Raw genomic sequence first — 24,588 nt, 5'->3', positions numbered from 1 at the left:
TGTTCTCATCGCCATAACCAATCGCCATCTCCCAGCTAGTATAAATTAGGCTCCAGAGGACATTGTGCAGTCATCATAATTTGCTTGCTATGCTATCTTCTGTTACGATCAGTAAGCTTCTTGTGTGGTATATGCATTCATATAAGTGTAGCCTAACAGACATCTTGAGGTATGTAAATTACTTCAGGTATTTTGCCCACTCTATTTTTTTCTCACCACAGAAATTTGCCTTCCTCTGTACTACGCAATAATTGTGATTCTCCCGTTCTGACTTGTGGTGCAAAGAGTTTAAAAATATGTAATGGAAACAATGAAAATGTATAATGGTTTGCCACTCACATTTGTAATAGCCATTTGTGAGTCTATAACATGTATTCAGAATTCACATGGCTGAAAGAGTGTGGACTCAAATTAAGTTTTGTTTTTTTAAAAAAAGATGAGCTTAAAAGAACTCTAATATGTCTTCTCCTCTTTTGGTAAGAGAGCACTGCTGTCTCACGCTGTTAATATGACATCATTCTCAACCTGATATTATCTCCCAAGTAATGAGAAAAACTGGGGGAAAACATTTCTAAGAAGGGGAGGCTACAGAGATGATATATAATTTCAAACTTTCACAAATACTGTCCCTTGATAGCCTTTGCCTGGATACCAGATGAAACCTAGATAAATGGTGAACTCCTTGAGATCCAACGTTTGTGTCATTCTAAAATTGTTATGACTTAATTGCTTAAACAGTAAGGACTTTTGTGATTATATGTAATTCCAGAAGTATGGTTATATTACTTAGGGCTACTACACAAATCACATTCTGAGGCAGTTTTCATTTAGAAAGAATGTGGCAAATCAGGATCAGACCTTAGCAAAACTTTGAGACAGTTCCATGAGACAGAGGTATTCTTGCTGAATAGAAGCATTTTTATGATCAGACATCAGGCTACTTCTCTGGACACTTTTTGCAAATCCTAGTGATACTTAGCGGTTGCCTTTTAGCGGCATCTATTAAAGCTGAAACTTTCTTCAATGTATGATGACAGACATTTGGATTTTGAAACTGCCACTTGGTGAAAATATAGATTGAAAAGTGCATATTGAGATAGAGTAAGATTGGTACAGCAAACCACAATAATCTGCACTAATGTGAAGAAAATAAGTTTCTATTGCTTTTGCTCAAGACTTACATAAGCTCGAGAAAATGCTGTCATTCTAGGAAAGCATAATTCTGCTGAAAAGCAGGGTGAAATGGTGGTTAGACCAAAATACCGGGCCTCTTGCTCCTGAAGCTTGATCTGACCCGGATTTTCAAATGAATTTGCTAATTTATGCCCTTATCTGCATATCTGTAAAATGGGGATAGAATCTTGAAAGGATGGAGAAATAGGCACCAAATGGATGTACTCTATGTGTGCACACTGTTGGAAATAAATGTGCTGGGCCAGCATAAAGACTGAAATTATAACTGCTTGCTTCTCAAAAAAGCCAGCTCATCTATATTAAAGATGGCATTTCCATCTAAGAATGAGTGATAGCCATTGTTAGTATATGGTAAACTATATTTCTTTCAGCATGAAAAATACAGCAAATATTGTAATTTGAGTAAAACGCAAATATATTTTGAGTGATTACTCATTTCAAAGTATTAATCAACTAAAATCCTTTGAGCCATTTGACAACAAGCTAAGATTCACATATGACTAAAATATTACAGAGCACTTGACAGCTTGAGGATGGATAATGTTAGAACAGCACCCCTAAATTGTCAAGCAAAATGTGCTCCTGTAAACCATTAAGAATGACTTCATATATTAGCCAAGGAAGACACAGAGCCTGTTATAAGCAGCACTAGCATTTTTGCTGCCTTACAAAAATAAATGAACACTGTCAATGAAAGCAGTGTCATCTCTACCAGTCAAGCAACAAAAACGGAATTTTGCTATGCTTCCAAAGTAATCAAAATGATTCAGTTCCATGCTAAGCAAACAACTAAAAAAATGCATAATCTCCTTAATATAGCTTGCTGTACGTTTTCAGATTTTAAGGTCTCAAATAACTTACCGTATTTTTTGCTCTATAAGACTCACTTTTTCCCTCCTAAAAAGTAAGGGAAAATATGTGTGCGTCTTATGGAGCGAATGCAGGCTGTGCAGCTATCCCAGAAGCCAGAACAGCAAGAGGGATTGCTGCTTTCACTGCGCAGCCATCCCTCTTGCTGTTCTGGCTTCTGAGATTCAGAATATTTTTTTTCTTGTTTTCCTCCCCCCAAAACTAGGTGCGTCTTGTGGTCTGGTGCATCTTATAGAGCGAAAAATACGGTACACCCAGCAGCAGATGGGGACAAATATATATGGTTTTATATGGGTAAACTTTGTCACTTATATAAAAATAGGTGGATATCCTAAATACATAGTTGCTTAACAGGCATTCAATGAGCCATAGGACACAGTGGATCTTCCCCTCTGTTCATAGAGGGGGAGGTCCACCACTGGAGGCCTCCTTGATGTGACCACAGAAACATCTACAGCCATCCCTCTTCTAATGTCAGATGTATAAGGAAGGAAAAAGAGGCATGCCATGGGATTGAGGGAGAACTTAGATCTTCAAAATCCAAAGCTCCCTTGTGCCACTGGCACACCCGCAAAACAGCAAAAATCTATCTACCAGTCATGGATATGGAGTAGTGAATTTCCCTCCCATAGGACTCAATGGCAGGAAAATTTGGAAATCAAAAGAGAGATTACTGTAAATAGCCAGGTAAGATCTGCCCCCACCCATGATTTTGCTTTGGCCCATGTAAACCTGGCAGAGTTTGGATATGGTGATTCCTCTGCCTTGGACTCTCCCCTTCCCTTACAGTAGGGTTGATCTATCCTGAAATTTGCCTTCCCATAAAAATATTTCTGTGGTGATTACCTAGTATGGTAAAGTAAGGTAAAGGACTCCTAGATGGTTAAGTCCAGTCAAATTTGACTATGGAGTGTGGCACTCAACTTCGCTTTCAGGCCGAGGGAGCCGGTGTTTGTCCACAGACAGCTTTCTGGGTCATGTGGCTAGCAGGACTAAATTGCTTCTGGCTCAGCGGGACAACCTGATGGAAGCCAGAGCACAAGGAAACACCATTTGCCTTTCTCTCAGTGGTAACTATTTATCTACTTGCGTTGGTATGCTTTTATGATTACCTAATGCTGAGGTGTGAAGGGATGGGGGGGAGGGAGAAAGAGAAATTCAAGGAAAGTGTTTTTGCCCTTGAAAACAACCGAACTAGTGGAGGTGGAAAGAGAAGCGTGTTAGTAACTGCTTTTCCCATCCCAAACCAACCTAGATGGCTTTAAAAGAGGATTAGAGAAATTCATGGAGGAGGAGAGGGCTATAGGTGGCTACTGGCCAGGAGGGCTGTGCTCCACTGTCAGAGACAGGAGGCAGGCTCTAATGCTGTTGTACCCAAGAAGATTAATCTGGACAAGATGAGAAGCTGATGGTAGGTGGTACAATTTCTCTAGGGCATGGTGGTTCCACTCTTTTGGATGGAGTCACCAAGTTGTCTTAAAATAATTTATTTTTGTTTCACTGGATCTGCTACACTCACCTGGGGTTCTTACTGGAAAAAATGGCTTAGAGATTAAGTGAATGAACAAATAACTATGCTACATATGTTTCTGCAGTTTATATTTCTAATGTGTGAGTTCACATAGATGTTACTGCTGCTGGACATATATTCTTAGATGTTTCTGTCTGCCTCATTGTGCCCACATCATAAAAAATCATGTTATTACTGAGCCATCCACCTTCCTTAAAGGAAAATATTTTGCAAATCATGGCAGAGTCAGCAGCCAAACTATCATCATATACAGCCCACAAAAATATTGAATTTATGAGGAAAGGGTACTGTTCCAGGAAGAAAAAACAAACTATGTTTAGCAGTGCTGAGCTATAATTATTCCAAACTGCCTTTTGTATAATAGATGCCTTGGAACTGTATATACGACTCTTAGCATCTATCCACTGCAGTTGTGTGAAAAAGTCTCAATTAGTACAGCTTCAGGTTGTGAAGAAGACTTAAAACTTTTCAGCCAGCCAATGAAATCCTCGATCCTTCTCTTTCCTAAGTGACAAACTTGCTGGGAGACGCAGAATGAACCTATTAGAACAGTCAACATCTCTGTGTGTGGCCCCAGTTCTGTTAATGAGGAGACCATTTCCCGTAGGGTTTCAGGATTAATTTGGCAACTGAAACTCCTTTGGTCCTACTAATGAACCATCTTAGCCAACAGGTAATTTGGAGAAAATGTCATAACATAAAGGTTTTGCAACCCCAAGAAGCTTATCTTTTAGGAAACTACACAGTTGATGCCTAGATATAGGTGCAAAGGGCACTCTTGGCTGTGACTGTCAAGGACTGGTATCCAAAACCCAGGGTCCAGATATTCAGGGTCTGTCACCAGCCCTGCAAGGGACACTGCCAGCACTCTTTCTGCCCAACCATCTTGGGTCAGGAGGCTCCCAGACCTTTACTGGACACCCTCTGATTCTAAAGGAGCAAGAGAGAGAAAACACAGCTCTCTGCTCCCTGAGCATCAGAGTCACCAAATTACTCAACAGCAAGTGACTAATACTGGATTTAGTATCAAGGTTTCAGTCAGACATTAATTTTAATTGAGGTGGTCGACTTATTAGAAAAGAAGGCAGCATAAAATGAAACCAAAATACCAAACAGAAGTACAGCTAGAAAGTCTGATTAACTAAGTAGCTGGGAATTATAAACTGGAACAGGGCTTTCCAAACTTGGGTCTCCAGCCGTTTTTGGACAGCAATTCCCATCATCCCTGACCACTGGTTCTGCTAGCTAGGAATGATGGGGGTTGTAGTCCAAAAACAGTGTAAGTCCCAAGTTTGGGAAACCCTGAACTAGACTAAAAGAATAAAGCTAACATTCTAATTCTAGACATATGATATATGTATAAGTCTACCAATTATAATCCATTGCACTTTAATTACAAAAGGATGCATGCTAAACAAGCCTATTGAAGTTTATGTAAGTCCTGGTAAGTCAGTGAGGAAAAGCCAAGCACGTCTGCCAGACCAGCAGTTTTCTTCACTGAAGAGAGTATCATATTCTGCAGTATAAACAAAAAGTTTTGATGTTGAGTCATTATTCACAAACGTTAGGCCAAATATTCATATATAAAACGAGCCTAGATCTAAGAGTTTCTGAAAGTTCACAATTAAATAGGAGAAAAACCAAGAAAGGCTGCAATCCTATATACACTTACTCAGAGGTATGTCCCATTTAACACAGTAGGATTTACTTCTAAGTAGAAGTAATTGCATACAATTGTGCTGCAAATTGCCTGAATTGCTGCAGTACACTGGCATGAGTGAATGACCCTTTAGCAAAGACTCTCCTCCTGAAAGAGAGGGGAGTGGTTGTGGGCGGGAGCCCGAGCTCCGCCCCCAGCAGGGGGCCTCCGCCCCCTGCTCACCTGGCTCACCTGGCTGGCGCCCGCCCACCAGCCGGCACCCAATCAGGTGCCGCTGGGGCGTAACCAGCGGACTTTAAATTCGGGCGCCAGCCCTCTCCCGGCCTCTTTCCTGCTTCGTCCTGCCTCCTCGATTCACCGCGATCACTCGATTCACCGCGATCAGCTGGTCGTCTCCGTCGCTTGCTGCGCGAAGACAGGGAAGTATTTGCTTGCTCGTTTGCGTGCTTGTCGTGTTTTTTCCGTCTGCGTGTGTGCGTTCTCCTCCGCTTAGCAGGGATCCATTTTGCTGGGGTCTGTGCTGAACGTCCGTGTGTGTGTTTCCGCGTTGCCTGCAGCGCTCGGCCTCCCCCGACCCCTGCTTGAGTCTGCCGCCAGCCAGCTGATTCCACCGCTCTTCTGCGCTTTTCGCGCTCTCTGTAGAGCTCAGCCTCCCCCCCCCCCACTCCCTGCTTTAGTCTGCCGCCAGCCAGCTGATTCCGCCCGTTCTTCGGCGCTCTCACATTCTCTGCAGCGCTCAGGGAGCGATTGCAGACTAGGGAGCTTCAGCTCGTCCCCGGAGCAGGGGAATCATATCTAGTAATCCGTGTTTTGTCCTGATATTTTCTGAGTATTCCTGGCTAGTTTGTCAAGGTTAATTACGTAGTAGCGTGGGCTTCAATCATTTCCGTATTTTGTAGCAGGAAGCTCCTGTTGGGGGAACCACGTGGTCCCGGATTTGCACATAAGCGCCCCCATCCCTCCCTCTTCGGCGCTTATTTGCGTTCTCTGCAGCGCTCAGAAGCAGGGAGCCTCCCCCCCCCCGTTTAACTCGCCGCCAGCCAGCTGATTTTCCCCGCTCGCTGCCGTTTGTTTTCGCGTTCTCTGCAGCGCTCAGGAGCGGGGAGCCTCCCCCCCCCTTCCGTTTAACTCGCCGCCAGCCAGCTGATTTTCCCCCTCGCTTCGCTTTCCCCCTATCCTCTGCGCTTCGCTTATTTCTGCGGGCGATACCTTATATCCACCCACCATCTACTTTTGGGGCATTCACAAGCTGGGGAAGTCTTGCTTTCCCCCACGCTGGCGGCAGCTTGCTTTCCGCATCTGAGCAGCTCGTGGGTTTAATTCACAAGATCCAGATTGCCTATTGGGAGCTGTTTCCTCGCGTTTTTTTTTCGCCATCTGTCCTGTGTTTGAGCGATTTCTGCCTTCGTAGAACAATAGTTTGTGTTTCTGTTGCACGTGGCGGTTCCTGGGTTTATTCCTCAAGCCCCCCCCCCCCATCTTTTCTGTTGGTTTTTACCCTGACTTTGATTTGAGCGTCGGGGCCGCTTACGGGCTTAAGCCACGATCTCCTGATTGCCGGCTCCGTGCGCGCCTTAATTTTAGAGAGAACCACGTGTGTTCCTAGAAGGTCTCCTGAACCTCACAGGCAGCACGAGCAGGGCGCACTTGGGACTCGGCTGCCGCTTTAAATTCTCAGAGTCGTTTGCTTGGTGCAGCGCTGATAGCTAAAAGTCGCGTCTTTTAGATTTAAGGGTCCCTTACTTCAGCAGTCTCCATCTTCTATTTAGACCACGGTTCTTATATCTGGCATTGGATTTGGGATCGCGTTTCTTATATTGCCAAAGTTCGGGGAGAGCGGCTTACCATTTTTCGCTAAATCTAGCTTAGTTGCAATAGTAATTTTGCTACCCAGCACTCGGGTCCGCTCTGCTTCATTTTCTCCTGTGTTTTTGCAACTGCCCTTTGTCTGCCCCCCCCCCCTTCATACATCAGCCTATAGTTGTATTATCATCAACAGGCTTACAACTACCTTTAGTCTGTCTCCCCCCCCCCTCACACATCAGCCTACAGTTGTATTATCATCAACAGGCTGGCCACTACCTTTCCTCCCCTATTGTTCCCTTGGCTTTCATTAGTAGTCCTTCTGTATTCCCCTTTTACCCTATCCCTCTCTCAGTAATTGCGAATATTGAGTTGCTAACGAGTCCTAATCTCGGTCATTGTTCCTGCCTCACCTGATTTATTGAGGTGACCATCACAACAGCCGGGTGATCAGCAGCTCCCAGTCTCCTATTGTTTGGGTTTTCAATCGCCCCGAAGCCTCCAGGCAGCTATTATCTGTGCCTCCCAGTCTTCGGTGAATGCCAGACTGCTGTGAATCTTTTAGTGCGGATTGATCAGTTGCTGCCTCCTTGCTGCCTCCTACTGGCAGTCTTTTAATAGTAACAATTTACGAATAATTTTACAAAATCTAATTGCAGTCAGTTTATTGCCCCAGCTCGGGAAGGTTTATATTAAGAGGGTAATAAATAAGTGATTGCTTCACTAGAGGACAATATACGCGTGTTGAGTCAGGCATAGTGATACACACAGATAGCAGTTAGTGTTTTAAAACAATTAACTTTATTGATATAGATTATCGCCATTAGTGGTAATATTGTAATAAAACCTTACAATAATTTAACAATATTAGTAATTAATAATTGATAATTTATTGATTCTATAAAACTAATTTTACAGGTTTTTTTTTTTTTTTTTTTTTTCTTCCTCCCTTTCCCTCTTTCTCTCTCCTTCACATTACAGTACAATACAATACAATACAATAATACACGCAAACAGATACAGACACACAGTCACATACATACATACACTTGGAAGGATAAATACAAATACATAAATACAAATAAATAAATAAATTTAATAATAGAAAATAAATAAATAATAAATAAATAAATAAATATATCTTAATTAAAAAAAAAAAAAAGGAGAAATAAATAAAATAAAGTTGAATAAATATAATAAATAAATAAACAAAACAGCAAACCGTCCTGAGTTATATCATGGCCCCCAAGAGGAAGCGCGCATCTGAAGTTCGCAATGCGGCCGGTCAGTCATCCCGGGGGCCCCAGGCGAAAAGTACCGCACGTAAGCCAGTCTCTCATTTCTTAAATGCTTTTAGGTCTTTTATTGATGAGTACGAACAGCGCTTTCCTGATGATAGCCTTAGCCCTCCCTCATCACCTGACGCCATTCCGGATACACAGGTGGTCGCGGAGAGCCCGCGGCCCTCACAACTTGATGAAATTCCCAGTACATCTGCCGCTTTCTTTGAAAGTTCCCAGTCCGGATCTAGCGGAAGGTCGGAGCCAGTGCGCACTAGGTCGCGATCCGCCGCGTCCACATCTCGTGGAAAGGGGGGTAAGGCAACTTCTAAGTCAGCCCGGTCTAATAATACTGTTGCACCCAGTTCTTCCAAACACACGCAGGACAAGCGGGTGCAGCTTCCGGAGTCGACTCCGTCGTCGGCGGATGAGGCAGAGGAGCTTGATTCAGAGGAATCCCCCACCGTAGCGCCACAGGAAAAACCTACAGGGAAGAGGCGCGAAAAGAGGAAACATACTTGCAGGAGGAGCAAATCAAGAAAGAGCGATTCAGACGACACAGGTAGCTCCTCCTCTGAATATGATAGCGACGCGTCTCTGGGGTCCTACTGGGGTAAGGGGGAGGAGATTTCTGGGCTCCCAGACTGGGCTTTAAATAGGAGGGCTTATGGACACCGTAGAAAGTTTGGAGGGACCCAGGAGTGGAGGGATGGGGCTCTGGTTAAGGAGCCCACATCATCCTCCTACTCAACCTCAGATGTGATTCCAGGGGATCACCTCTCGCCCAAGTTACGCTCCAAAATCTTGAATGGGGAATTCGTTGACATGTTCAAGCTAGTTCCTCCAGCGGAGGAGCTAGGCCGGGGGGAGAGGAGGTCATCCCGCGGAAAACGAAAGAGCAAATATCCACAGGTTCCTAGGACATTTGAGAAGTGGCTGGACGGCTTCCAGGCCTTTATGGGGACGATAGTGGCTGCTTATCCTAAGAGGGCGGTCCACCTAGTCGCCTACCTCTCGCACATTAGGACAGCTCATGCCCTCGCGGGAGAACTTGCCGCCATAGATTATGATAAAAAGTTCCGGAGAAAGGCCTCTAGGATACCGTCGGCACGCTGGGACCAGATTGAGAATGGCATCTGGTCGGTAGCTGTGGGCCCCTATGTAGAAAAAAAGCAAGGGGATCCCTACCGCGTAGCCAGGGTTGATCCGAGGAGGGATTTCAAGCGCAGGGTATGTTGGGAGTACAATAAGGGCACTTGCCTCAGGGCAGTGTGTAAGTACTCTCACGAGTGTGAGAGGTGTGCTGGGGCCCATCCGGTAGCAACATGCTTCAAAGGAAGTAAACAGCCCTTTCGAGGAGGCCGGGGGTTCCATCACACTAGTTCCAGGGGAGCCCCCGGAGCCGCCAACAGGAGGTGAACTACATTTGCCGATGGCTACTACGCCAATTAGATTAATCCCTCTCTGCGAGTTATTGTCCCTTTATCCCGATAAGAAGGCAGCATCATATCTTAGGGAGGGTTTCTCTAATGGTTTTCGCATCCCGGTAGCTGGTCCTTTAATAGCTAAGGAGTCCCCCAACCAAAAATCCGTTAGGGAGAGACCAGAGGTCGCAGAGAAGAAAATCGCCAAAGAAGTACGCGCAGGCCGGGTCGCGGGCCCCTTTGCAAAACCCCCCCTCCCGAACCTTCATATCTCCCCATTGGGTATAGTACCAAAGAAGACTCCAGGGGAATTTAGGCTCATTCATAACCTGTCTTATCCGAGGGGGGGCTCAGTAAATGACGCCATTCCTCTGGAATTATGCTCAGTCAAGTATGCCACTTTTGACCAAGCGGTTAAGTTAATCAGGGGTTTTGGTCCAGGGGCGCTTTTGGCAAAGTGTGATATCGAATCTGCTTTCCGCCTCTTGCCGGTCCATCCCGAGGATTTTTGGCTCTTGGGTTTCAAATTTCAGGGCAAATATTATGTGGATAGGGCTATGCCAATGGGCTGTTCAGTAGCCTGCTCGGCGTTTGAAACATTTAGCACATTTCTGGATTGGGCCATAAGATTTAAAACAAATAACAATGGGGTCACGCACTATTTAGATGACTTTCTTTTCGTGGGGAGGTCCGGCTCCGCGGAGTGCGTCTCGTTACTGGAGGCCTTTTCGGCCTTGGCGAAGGACTTGGGCGTTCCCCTAGCGGCAGAGAAAACTGAGGGCCCCGCCACTTGCCTCACATACCTGGGGATTGAACTGGACACAGTTGCCCAGTCCTCCCGCTTGCCCGAAGAAAAGATAGACATCCTTAAGGGTTTAATTCAGGCCACCCTTATGCTCAGAAAGATCACCCTCAGACAGATTCAGGCCTTGTTAGGACATTTTAACTTTGCTTGCAGGGTGGTCTCCCCAGGACGCCCCTTCTGCGCCCGCCTGGCCAGACTTTCCGCAGGCCTCAAACATCCGCATCATAGGGTTAGAATTCCTAAATCTGTCAAGGCTGATTTGGAAGTTTGGGCAAGTTTTTTAACCAACTATAACGGTGTCTCGCTATGGCAGGATGTACTGAACCTAACTTCGGACTTCCAGGTCCAATCGGACGCTTCTGGGTCGCTGGGCTTCGGGGTGTACTTCAGAGGGCGCTGGTGCGCCCAACACTGGCCAAGGGGTTGGAAGGAGGAGGGCATCACGCGGGATCTGACCTTTCTCGAGTTCTTCCCAATTGTAGTAGCTGTGCATATTTGGACGAAGGAATTTCAAAACCGTCGGGTGTGCTTCAAAACTGATAACCAGGCAGTGGTGAAAATCCTGGAAAGGCAGTCTTCCCGATCATCAAGGGTTGCGGCCCTCCTGCGGGCATTCGTCCTCCGGTGCCTCGAATATAATATAATCTTTTCCGCCAAATTTGTACCTGGAATCGATAATAACATCGCGGATGCCTTGTCTCGTTTTCAGACGTCACGCTTCCGGTCGCTGGCACCTGGAGCGCAGCCATTGCCCGAACCCTTTCCGGAACACCTGTGGAGCGTTGGAGACGCAAAGTGATACAGGGAGTATTGGCCTCCGTCGCGCCATCCACACTTAGATCGTATAAGAAGGCCTGGTGTGATTTTTTGGGTTTCAGGTCAGGGTGTTCGGGTCTTGCCCCTAGTGTGCCACCGTCCACTGATGACGTTTTAAGTTACCTATCACACCTTGATGACTTGGGTCGGGCTACCAAAACCTTGAAGATACACGTGGCCGCCATTAGTTTCTTCTGTAAGGCCACTTTCTCATCCGACCCATGCAGTGACTTCTTAGTACGCAGGGCTATTGAGGGTTGGCGTAGGATGCAACCCCCAAGGGTCGAGGGTCGTAAGCCGATCTCGTATGGGTTACTGGCTAGGATACGCACAAAGTTGAGGTCCATCTGTTGGTCCAAGTACGAGGCCCGCATGTTCTCCGCCGCCTATGCAATTGCATTTTTTGGCGCCCTGCGCGTGGGTGAGGTGGTGGCCGAAGTTTGTGCTAACGGTTCAACACGCGGCCTCTTACTGGAGGACGTGCACCTAGCCGAGGCGTCCGTAACAATCCGGATACGCCAGTCAAAAACTGATCAGGCGGGTAGGGGGACTTTCATCAAATTATTAGCCTCAAAGGAGGCTGGGCCGTGCCCTGTAAAGGACACTGGACGGTTCCTTTACCTCCGGCCTACCGGCCCGGGCCCACTTCTGGTTCATAAAGACGGGTCTCCCTTGCTAAGACATCAATTTACCAGGGTGCTCCGGAAGGCCATTGACGCGTGTGGGTTGCCCTCCCAGGATTATGCCGCGCACTCCTTCCGGATTGGCGCCGCCACAACAGCTGCTCATTTGGGCCTGCCGGTTGATAGGATTAAGGAAATGGGTCGTTGGAAATCAGATGCATATAAAGCTTATATCCGTTAGACGGCGTTGCCCTCATGACCCCGACTTACCCTGGTCTTTCCTCTTTTCATCCTCAGCCGCTACCAGAAAGATCGTGTGGATTTGCGGACATAGCATTGTCCATTGGGCCCGTGCAAGGGCGTGCAGTTCCGGCCTCACCTCCAACCTTGGCTTGCACCCGGGAGTCCGTTGTTTCTGGTTCTCCAGAAGAGGCATGCGCTGGCAGGAACTTATGCCTTTGTTACGCGACAAAGTGGCCTTATTTGGCCCCCCAGACGTCCTTGTTATCCAGCTCGGGGAAAATGACCTCGTTACCAGAGGAACAGCGGACTTATCATGGAACATAAGGACTGACTTGGGCGAGATTGCGCGTTTGTGCCCCGGAACCACTGTGTTTTGGTCTTCCCTCCTTAAAAGAATTGTTTGGCGTGGGGCACAGAGTTGTATGGCTGTTGAGAGAACCAGGAAGATATTGAATCGGGCCGCGTCCCGTCGGGTGCGATACTTGAATGGCCAGGTTATCTCGCATGATCGTATCCGGATTGGCAACGAGGCCTTGTACCGGAATGATGGGGTCCATTTATCTGACCAGGGAAATGATTTGTGGCTCGACGGTGTTATCAGTAGTGTTAGGGATTGGTTGCAGCTGTGAGGGTATTGGCGGCGAGCCTTTGGCTCGGGTGGCGGTTAGGCATTGGATTATTGCGGTATGGTGTGTTGGAAGGCTAGGTATGGCCATCGCCTAAGCCTTCAATTTGGGTATTCCGTTAAAGGAATCCGGCGGTCGTGTATTCCGTCCGATGCCTGCTTGGCGGGAGGCCATGGCACGACCCCCGGTGACGTCAGTGGGGAGCCTATAGTTGTATTATCATCAACAGGCTCCGCCCACTGGTGATTCAACCCCTGTGGTGGACATCCAATGCCTAAGCCAATACCTTTTCACTGCTGTAACCAATAAAGTTGTGGCCTTTTCCATGCCCATAAACCATAATCACGTGTCCCTGTGTGTTCATTTCCACCGCGCGGGGGTCGGGTCCTCGAACCACAAAGACTCTCCTCCTGAAAGAGAGGGGAGTGGTTGTGGGCGGGAGCCCGAGCTCCGCCCCCAGCAGGGGGCCTCCGCCCCCTGCTCACCTGGCTCACCTGGCTGGCGCCCGCCCACCAGCCGGCACCCAATCAGGTGCCGCTGGGGCGTAACCAGCGGACTTTAAATTCGGGCGCCAGCCCTCTCCCGGCCTCTTTCCTGCTTCGTCCTGCCTCCTCGATTCACCGCGATCACCCACCCGCCACTCCCTTTAGCTTAGGTTCTTGGCCTTGCTATGGACTTTAGGTTGGTCGCCCTGGTTAGGCGGGGGGCCTGGTAGGAGTTTTTCCACATGGCATTAGGCCATGGGGTTTTTTCGCCTACCTCGTAGCAATCGTCACAACTTTCGTGGTATTGGTGGGTAGGTTAGGCATTGGATTATTGCGGTATGGTGTGTTGGAAGGCTAGGTATGGCCATCGCCTAAGCCTTCAATTTGGGTATTCCGTTAAAGGAATCCGGCGGTCGTGTATTCCGTCCGATGCCTGCTTGGCGGGAGGCCATGGCACGACCCCCGGTGACGTCAGTGGGGAGCCTATAGTTGTATTATCATCAACAGGCTCCGCCCACTGGTGATTCAACCCCTGTGGTGGACATCCAATGCCTAAGCCAATACCTTTTCACTGCTGTAACCAATAAAGTTGTGGCCTTTTCCATGCCCATAAACCATAATCACGTGTCCCTGTGTGTTCATTTCCACCGCGCGGGGGTCGGGTCCTCGAACCACAACACAATGTGACCAACATAATTGTTCACTGACAGATAAATACAAATAAAATGACTCCAAGGCAAGAATCTGTGCATACGACACATAACTAGGCACAACTAGACATTCATAAATTGCAAGTCAGCACCAGGTCTTTGTAGGAAGTTGTAATATCTACTTGAATTCATACTTGCCTGTGGCAACACCCTAACGATTTGTTTTCTTTTCAACACAACATTTATCATTTTCCCTTCAATTTCCTTGTCTCAAATGCAACAATAACAAAGTTGCCAACTGAAGCCAGTACTTTAGCGGCTGTTTCTGATTCTGTGCTTTCTTTCAGGATACTTACATTTCCCATTGGGGCATAATCTACTGCAGGCATAGGCAAACTCGGCCCTCCAGATGTTTTGGGACTATAACCCCTACCATCCCTAGCTAACAGGACCAGTGGTCAGGGATGATGGGAGTTGTAGTCCCAAAACATCTGGAGGGCTGAGTTTGCCTATGCCTGATCTACTGTGTTTTGATAATGGCATACTCTAAATCACTCCATGTTGACAACACATTCTGCTGATTGTATGCCTTTCATGGGATTTACATTTCAAACACCTCACTGAGGTCTTTTTATGTTCCTCTGTTTTCCTCAATGACGAGCAAACATGCTTGAAGTTTTTCCAAGTTTAAGGGGGAGGATCAAATCCATTGTGCATCACTGCCTGTCCTCTCAAAACTCTGTCCCATACAATTCTTTTGGTAACTCCATCATGTGGTCCTCTGCCATGGGAAGATTTACTTAAGTTCCAGGATTTGTAAATGATGAAGTCACTGTGGAATACCTGTTCTTAAAGTGGTGTCAGTCCATAGAATAATGGGTCTAATTTCAATGCCATGATTTGCATTGGAAGAATTTCAGTGAAAGAGAAATGCTCAGTTGCATCAAGGACAGCATACATCTGTACCTGCACTTCTTCATCAGTGACTTGCCTATAATAAATCACAGCAGTGTAAATTATTACAGAAGTTCCTTGTTCTGCAGTCCAATGAGCCTGCATTGCTTCGTTCTGATACTTTATGCAATAATTCTCTGCAAAGTCAGTTTGCAGAATCAGTTCACTTTGCCACAAATTTTTCCTTTTGGCTCTGAAGCTCTTTTGCTTGTCTACATATATTGTATGCATGCTTCAATATTTTTCTCGTTTGACTAAAAAGCATTTGTTCTATTTCACTCCAGGTAACAGACTGCAGCTCCAATTTATCTACATTCCACTGATTTACCAGAATCTTCTATTCAATATTGCGTAGTTTATCCAAGTTGCAACTTTGGAATCTCTGCATCCTATAGTCTGTTGAGTTTTTATCACACACAATCAATTCAATCGCTTCTTTAATTTTCTTTGTTCTGTCTTCAAATTTGCGTGCTGCCAAAAGAAGACTTAAGTCCTCACAATAAACACAGTAGAAAACTTGATGATCCTTACTAGAGATTAACTCAACCACCTCTGGATGTAGTTCACAAATTTTTCAAATCCCAAAGGGGTTTTGGGATGCTCATTACTATATATGTCATGTTCTTCTTTTAACCTGTATACTGGGAGTTGTTTATGTACTTTCTCCTTTCCCCCGTTTTTCTGTTTTTCATAGCTGTGGTTTCTTTCTTTTTCCTGACAGCTGGCAAGATACATTATCCCTTCTACAGAAACACTGTACAGTGTCAGTAGTTTCCACAGCCCCCATCTTTCTGCTAGAAGCTCCAATATCACTCTTCTTTTCAGAAGCATTTTCTCTTCTAATTAGTTCTCTTACTACAAGTTGTTTTTTGTGGCCTGGGGGGGATGAGCTAAACACGTTTTATGACTTTACAAAAGGTTTGGTGTGAAGCAAATGACACTTCACTAAGGTTTGTTTGTTTGTAAAAAAAATAAGTTGCACATTTTGGTGCTATGTTTGTCAAAAGAACTGTTACATGTAAAAAAAAATGTTAGTCAACATCTCAAGTTTTTTTTAATGATAACAAATTCAAAAAAGAAAAAGTTAAAATGTTCAGATTTTTATTTTCATTTGTTGAAGGGGCAGGGAGCATGTGTTTTTTGTGACCTACGTAACATGCTGAACCAAAGTAGGTTTTGTTGTCTTAAGCATGTCTGATTTTGTTCCTAACATTAAAAAAAATTCTCTATGTGCCAAAGGAAAAAGCAAAACTGTCAACTCAATAAAAGATCATTAATCTATTGTCTATTTTCTTGAAGAGGTCTTAAACTAAACACGGGGGGGGGGGGGCTAAATAACTTTTGAAACACATGTATGTCTGGTGTTTCTTGTTATTTTATTCATGTGTAAAATGCCATTTTGAACAATGGTTGCCATATCATGAAACTCTGGGGAATTATATATGAATATGAAAAATGAGTCTGTAGGTGGCCATTTTCATGGAATTATGCAGCAGTGAAAATGATCCCAACAGAAAATGAAGGTTTTCAGCACAGAATGTCATATCAAAGCCAGCAACTTGTCTTATATGTCCAGGACTTGAGGATCACTCAAATGCTAGATAAACCTCAATTCTGCAAGTTTATGCTTTTCTTTCTCCCTTTCTCTTTCTTTCTTTTGTTTGAAGGGAAGGTGGAAGGAATGGCACGCAAGGCTATATCTACAACACTTTTTGAGGATTGGCCCAAGATTGGGTGCAATTTTTAAAGGCTTTTTTCACACTACATCTCTACTTCAAGTATCATAACAGTGTTCACTGGGCCACACTGTAGCACAATGAACATTCACAACAAAAATTCAGTATGTTGTCTCAAACAAAAAATGCAAAATTGCAAAGAAGTCGGGGTTTTTTTGTACAGGCAGGAACAGGTACAAAATCAATATACTGATTTTGCAAAAGGAAAATATAACTGTCATATACTTGCCACAAGTATATTCCTGGGTCAATAGCCACTAAGATAGGTGACATCCAAAATTTCAAACTCAGCCCACTTCCAAATAATATCTAATCAAGGCCAGTGGTATTATAATGAACACTTTCTTCAGGATCCTTCTGGTGGGTCCTTGGTTCCCCAGGGAGTCAGAAGTTACAGCTTTCATTCAAATTCTCCTCCAGATCTTCTTTAACATGGATTTTTGGTGCCCAGACTGTACTTCCCCTGCTCAGCAGGTCACTTGCTGCTTCTGACTTTCTTTAGAGAGCCAGTGTGGTGTAGTAGTTAAGAGCGGTAGTCTCGTAATCTGGAGAACCGGGTTCGCGTCTCCGCTCCTCCACATGCAGCTGCTGGGTGACCTTGGGCTAGTCACACTTCCTTGAAGTCTCTCAGCCCCACTCACCTTACAGAGTGTTTGTTGTGGGGAGGAAGGGAAAGGAGAATGCTAGCCGCTTTGAGACTCCTTAAAGGGAGTGAAAGGCGGGATATCAAATCCAAACTCTTCTTCTTCTTCTTTACTGATCTCTCCCTTCCTTTGTAGCACCTTAAGCCCCTCAGCTCTCAACAAAACTGTCTCTCCATCCCCTGTAATGAGCTAAGCCACTCTGCTCACCCACAACTGATGGCCATTTCTTATACTGCCACACTGCACATGGGATTGCGTTCCCTGAGCTGCTACCACTCCAGTGCTCTACATCTGGCCCAGCCATGTTTACATCTGGTCAACCTGGAAGTGCAACACAGTGCAGCCCAGAGACTGCCACCAACACACCACCACTCACATTCTTTAAACATGAAGCTAAGTTTATTTTACTGAATTTAATATCATAATGAGTAGTAGAAAATGATTTAAACGAGTACGAATAGCTGGTGAGTCATTTGAAACACAGGCTTGAAAACTGCAGTTCTCACCATACCTACTTTCATATTTCAGCCACACCGAATTTGACCGCCAGCCACAGTGAGGGAACAGGAAGTAACTAATGAACTGCTTTAAAAGAAAGTGACCGGGAAAGAGATACTAATAAAAAGAATAATAGTCCTAAAATCTGGGCAAGTGCTGTGCCAGTCCCTACTGGGAGGTGTGATGCTGAAATTGCATTTTAAAAGTAGCCTGGCAAAAAGCCTGGACAGTAATCTCACAATGGAGTTTTTTCATAAAGACATGCAATCTAAAAACTCAATTCAAATTAATACTACAGTTCTATGCAAGTCTACTCAGAAGCCCAATGAGCTTAATAAGACTTATTCCCAAATAAGTGTGCATAGAATTACAGCCTCAGATTTTCATCCATTAGATCAGCAGGTTTGAAACTTTCCGATTTCCACTAACCTTTTCCTTATCCAAATGGCCATGTAGTCTTTATATCTGTCTTCCAGACAGCTGGCTAGCTTTTTTATACAGATTTTTCTATAAAATTTGATTCAGCTCTTCAGTGAAGGAATATTCCATTGACTACCTGTCATTTTGTATGAGTACCAAAAGGTGAGAGCATAATCTTGCAAGGATGGCTGGGGAAATGCTTAGCAGAAATGTTTCTGACTATAAGAACACATGTTTTTATTGAACATTTTATGATCTGTTGACATTATTTTCAAAAAGATTTTTGGTGCCTGGAATAGTACCAAATATTCTAACAAATTCATCATAGTTTCAATTAAGTTTCTTTTATTTTTATATAACCACAAAAATGTATTTATTCAAAAGATTTTGTAACAGTGTTTACAAACAGAGTCAAGCTATTAATTTCATAGAAGGGGGGTGGAATTAGGCTTACACATTTATTTATTTCTTCTTCTTAAATGAAAGATAAAGAGTCCAGGTACCCTGCTGGTGTTGCAAATGCCACCCCCTCAAATTTATCGCCCTGGGCAATTGTCCCATTTGCCCTCCCATAAATACATCTCTGGTGGTGCACAAAACTTAAATCTGCATTGCTTATGAAGCTTACTTCATAGTTTTAGAAATCTCGCTACCTGATCTACTTCACAGTGTTATGTCACAGAAAAAATGTTGTTTTCCCTTTGGAGGGATATAAATAACATTTGTAGACATGGAACTAGGACAGTTGATATGATGTAACATAACCTAAGGCTTCTATCCCTTTAAGAATCACCAAGAAGGGCAAAATTCAGCAGGTGTCATTATTTTGTTTCCTGAAACACTTTAACGTAAGGTTCTTTCAAAGAATTTCTGCCATCTTTCAAACTCCTGGCAGAATCTTTGCATATATTGAAATACCTGATTTGAGGTCCCCATAAGGACCACTAGATGGGATATGGGAGATCAGTGATCCATATCACTCCTGGGTCTGCTAATTTAATTGGGGGAAGTAGCACCAGATGTGGGGTGTGTTTAGTCTTTTCCTCCTGTGCTATTTCCTATTTCCTAATCTAAACCACACACACAACTACCTACCTGCTACTAGCTCTGTGTGGCTAAAAGAACAGATACATCAACCGTGGGAACACTCAGAGATGCTAGATGAAGAAATGCAACCTAAAAAGGTTGTAATGAATTTCTGCTGAAAGAATGTATTTATTAATTGTGGCTTAAAGTGGCATTCTGTCTGCATGAGCTGATCTTGGATACAAGGTACATGATGTACCCTAAATTTATCTCAAAATGTTTATGAATATGTAGAATTTTGTCCATTGTCACCAATATCATCATAGTTGGTTTTAAAAGACTTCAATTTAAAATCTGTAAATCTGTACGCCTTTCTGGGAATAAATTTGATTGCATATAGAGGAACATATTTCCAAATACACATACATGGGATTACATTGAGCTTTCCCCCTCTTATTTGCTATTATGTTATAACTGGCATATAAAGTTAGAACATCTGGCAGAAAAGAAAACACAACATTTCAACACTGTTAAGAGCTGATTCTCTCCAATAAAAGTACAATCCGGCTTGAGAGAAAAACAGCCAACCCAATTGTTTTTGGAAAGATGCAGCAAGGTTTGGCATCAATGCTTTTATGTTGAACGGTTTCATTTTTATAAGATTTGCGAGGAAAACTGCTTCCTGATGTTTATTTTCAAGGTAGAATATTGCATGCAAAAATTGTATGTGTGCTACCTCACAAGCTGCACATAAATAATATAGTCTAGAGATGAGAATTTGTTTCAAGACCCCTCTATTTTCCTATCCACTACATTGTAACTTTGCCCAGTTGTTAGATCTTGAATTAAGTTTACATTATATGACGTCTAGAGATGCTAGTAAAGTTCTTCCAAGTCAAGCTCCAGTATGAACTTTGGGATTCACAGAAGCCTGCTTCAGACAAGGCCTCGGTCCAGTATATCTGAAGAAGCGTCTCCACCCCCATCGTTCTGCCCAGACACTGAGGTCCAGCTCCGAGGGCCTTCTGGTGGCTCCCTCACTGCGAGAAGCCAAGTTACAGGGAACCAGGCAGAGGGCCTTTTCGGTAGTGACGCCCGCCCTGTGGAATGCCCTCCCATCAGATGTCAAAGCAATAAACAACTACCTGACATTCAGAAGACATCTGAAGGCAGCCCTGTTCAGGGAAGTTTTTAATATGTGACATTTTAGTGTATTTTTCATCTTTGTTGGAAGCCGCCCAGAGTGGCTGGGGAAACCCAGCCAGATGGGCGGTGTACAAATAATAAATTTATTAATTATTATTATTATTATTATTATTTAAAAAACCCTTGAATTCTTCTCCAGCTCAGATGAAATTCCAAGCTGGAGATTCATGTCCAGTTCTCCCCCACATCATCCTTCACCAGCAACAAAAGCCTTCCCTGTTAGCCCTTCAAACATCTGTCCTCCTTCTCTTTGCTTCCTGTCAAGTGGTGATTGTGGGAGGGTAGATAAGGCGGGGGGTTCCCCCTCCCCTCTCTGTTTGTGATGCTCTGGGTAGCTCTTTGCCACAGAACAAATACCAAGGGAACATGGGAGCAATAGTTCTCCTGAGAGCTACAGCAAGTTGCAGGAGATCTCACGATAACTAAATCTCCCATAATACCCAAGGCTTTGTGCCATAGTGCACTACCACCTAGTGGAACCCGGTAACAGAGGAAGAAGAGAGAAAGGAGAGAAAAGAAATCTCCCTTCTCTCATTTCTCCCATGTACTGACACGGGGAAATAAGGAGAAGTGAAGAAAAGGATTGGGATTGGGGGTGGGGAGCAAAAAGGGTTTTCAGTAATAACAAGAGCTGTTAGGGGCATTTTTCTGAAACCTCAGATTGGCTTGGGCAAATTATTAGCGCCCATCCAATTTCCCCTTACAAAAGGTACATCTTTCTGAAGATCATACAATGTGTCATAAAAATACAGTGGTGCCCCGCAAGACGAATGCCTCGCAAGACGGAAAACCCGCAAGACGAAAGGGTTTTCCGTTTGCAGAGGCGCTTCGCAAGACGAATTTCCCTATGGGCTTGCTTCGCAAGACGAAAATTGACGAAAAATTTTGAATTTTTTTTCGCTCCAAAACCCCTTTTTCTGAAGCGCTAATCCCTTAAGCCTTAAAACCGCTTTCTGAAGATCTGAAGCGCTAATCCCTTAAGCCTTAAAAAGCCGTTTTTAGCCCTTAAACTGTCAATAGCGCTAATAGCGCTAATCCGCCAATGGGCTTGCTTCGCAAGACGAAAAGACTCGCGGAACGGATTCTTTTCGTCTTGCGAGGCACCACTGTATTTTTTAAAGTAGGAAAAATAGCAGTGAAAAAGAATGAAGCAGAAGTTAATTATCTGCAATCTCCTTCATTTGAAAAATACAGACAGTAATTGGCTTTGGAGAACGTTCACAAATTGTTTGCTAATAAAAGTGAAAAGGAACAAACTCAGTGTTCTAAATCGCAGTGTTACGTGACTTAGTACTGCAGAAACTAATAAATCCACCATGTACAAAGATTTACTCAGTACAAATATGGTTGAAAGACTCCAAATGGCACACACTATTGATGTCATATTGCCCTTGGTTTTGTCGCAGCTTAAATAAGTCTCATCCAGAAAGGTTGAAATCACAATGACAAAGGGGAAGATTTTGTGGTGACATAAATGATGCCATTATTAGTAAGCAGTTATTTCTGAAAGAAGTAAGTAGTAATTTCTGAAAGAAGCAGTATTCAATAGTCTTCTGATCATATTTCCTTTAATAAATAAGATGATTTAAATTATTCTATGCTGTCTAGTCAAAATAGAAATGTTTATTACACTTTAGTTATTGCTTCTGATGTCTTAGCATGCTTAAAGCCTCTGAGACAAAATGTCAAGCGTACACAAATATTAAAGATAACAAAAATCATTCCGCAAAGCATTCTTATTTGAGAGTCCTGGTAAAATCATTCCACCTGATTAAAAGCTAGATATGTCAGTTACAAAGCTGAACACCCCAGCTCTCCCTCCTTCCTCTCACCCCGCATGTCTTTTCTTATATGACAAGCTTGGGAAGAAACATTTCAACACGGCATGCAGTTATTTAAACATTGAAATCTCCAAACTGGCCTGAATTGCTTCAGATGTCCCTGATTCTATTTGTGGCAATTCAGAGGGATCCTGAATTGCAGCTCCTAAATACTGTCTTATCAATCCAATTCAGCTCAAGATTCGGAATTTGTCTAAATGCAATGCACACCCCTAATTTATCTTTTAAAAAATGGGTGAATCTGTATGTCCCAAAATGTGTCTTGACCACTTCTCTTATATTAAGAGGACATTTCAATTAATGCTGTTTTCACCCCTGTTCTTCCCTGTGTTTTCTATTATAAACAGCAATGCTTCCTTTTACTTCCATCTCACTACTTGCCACGTGCAAAACGGTACTCCATTTCTACTTGATAAATGCTACTTCTCGGAAACCATTATATCATAAAGGTGACTTAGAGATTCCATATCTCCAATCTACCCAGTTTAGGTCAGCTGTGAAGAAACCACATGTAAATCTCTGTCTTTAAGAGCTTTCTGCCTCATAACTAATGCATTATTGCAATCACAATACAGCTTTGAGAATCAGGATGCTTGTCTTTTAATAAAGAATCTTGCAATCTTTCACATGATGGAAAGCACACGGCAAGCCACAGAGGAATAACCTAATTTAATGCCAAGTCAAAGCCAAAATTTGGTGAATGATGAAAAGAAAAATGATTTTCCCCTATCACTACAAAACATAGCTTGCTTGTGGAAAATTACATGCTACTGATGATTAAGTGACCAGGTGGCAACGAACCAAAGAAGAACAATGTTTTCATATATGTCTTTCTTCTAAACTTGAGTTCTCCAGATGTTGTCACCAGGGAAAACAAGCTTTTCCTAGTAGCCAGTAAAAATTCAGTAACTCGTATTTTTAGACCCATCCAATACTACTTATATCCAATTATAAATAAATTCTGATGATTTCAGCCCTAAAAATTCTGCTGTATTGGATGTAACTTTCCCTACTGGCCAGTGGGTAGGTACCTCCACACCAAAATTCAATAGAAAACATCCTCTATCTGTAACTGAAGTGCAACTGTAACTGAAAGGGGGATTTCCAAAGTTACACTAGCTAAAATGACCCACTTAAATGACAGCAAGATTCAAATATTCTTTCCCTAATGACAAATATTATCACATTTATTTACCAGTTAATTCTAAAATAGGCTTCTAAGCAGTTTACAAGCATAAAAAAATTACACAAGTTTATACAATATAAAGATTCTTAATAAATTAATTTAATTAATTAAAATACACAATGAAAAAGTCCCTTTGAAACATTCATACTACAATGCCTACTTGGTAATCAGTCAGGATATATTCAATTAAAGTACAGTCGTACCTTGGATCCCGAATACCCTGGAACTCGGACGTTTTGGCTCTTGAACGTTGCAAACCCGGAAGTGATTGTTCCAGTTTGTGAACGTTCTTTTGGAACCCAAACCTCCGACGGGGTTCCATGGCTTCTGATTGGCTGCAGCCAATCAGAAGTCGCGATTTGGTTTTCAAATGTTTTGGAAGTCGAACGGACTTCCAGAACAGATTCTGTTCAACTTCCAAGGTATGAGTATAACTTTATCTGAAATACAGTTACATTTCTTACAAATAATCAGTTATATTAAATTGTGAAATGATTGTATTTTCAGAAATGTTATACGTCACCAGAAGTGGCGTGCTGGGTGGAATGGAGCTGGTATGTTAGCTTCCTGGCAAGTAGTCATTGTTGCTTACTGGGATGAATAGGGACAAGGTGGTGCAAAGCATTCAAAATAAATCCAATTAAATATATAAATAATGTAATTAGCTGCACCATGAAAATGACATAACTTAGCCTCTTAAAACCTGACAAAAGGTGTGGTTTTTACCTGACAGCTAAGTGAATATAAAATTGGAGAAAGATGCACTTCAGTGGGGAAGTCATTCCACAAACATTAATAAATAAGGCAAATATAATTGACCCTTAATGATATTAATGACAGATAATATGACGGCATAGGAAAAAGCAGTGGGGGGAAATCAGTATCTGATTAATGCTAAAAGCAATTAGAAATTAAAATTCATAAATGAGAAACAAAGAAAAATACCTGAGGAGATGAAGGGTTAAAAGCCACATTGATGACAGATTCTGTGTGTCCAGTCAATTTATGGGAATAAGTGCTTGAATGCATCTCATATATATATGCCTGAAAGAAATAACACACAATTA

The 24,588-nt window shown here is 43.4% G+C and overlaps 1 protein-coding gene and 1 long non-coding RNA gene across 4 annotated transcripts in view; both read right to left on the bottom strand.

The window, feature by feature from the left end:
- Window positions 1–24,588, bottom strand: part of WDR27 (WD repeat domain 27) — a 71,834-nt gene that overhangs the window by 6,950 nt on the left and 40,296 nt on the right. For all 3 annotated transcript variants that reach the window (XM_083434083.1, XM_083434081.1, XM_083434082.1), the window contains one exon: window positions 24,467–24,565. In XM_083434083.1, coding sequence (XP_083290209.1) covers window positions 24,467–24,565 — 99 coding nt within the window. The remainder of the gene's footprint in view (window positions 1–24,466; window positions 24,566–24,588) is intronic.
- LOC310674709 lies at window positions 417–17,193 on the bottom strand. Its single transcript, XR_014509723.1, has 3 exons — window positions 14,041–17,193; window positions 2,312–5,394; window positions 417–2,050 (listed from the first exon to the last, which is right to left on the bottom strand). It is a non-coding gene; the product is annotated as an uncharacterized lncRNA (long non-coding RNA).

The sequence above is a fragment of the Podarcis tiliguerta genome (genome assembly GCF_965153285.1).
Source record: "Podarcis tiliguerta genome assembly, chromosome: 3".
Taxonomy (NCBI): domain Eukaryota; kingdom Metazoa; phylum Chordata; class Lepidosauria; order Squamata; family Lacertidae; genus Podarcis; species Podarcis tiliguerta.
Note: the sequence above shows the minus strand (reverse complement) of the source record. Positions and strands in the feature narration are given on the sequence as shown.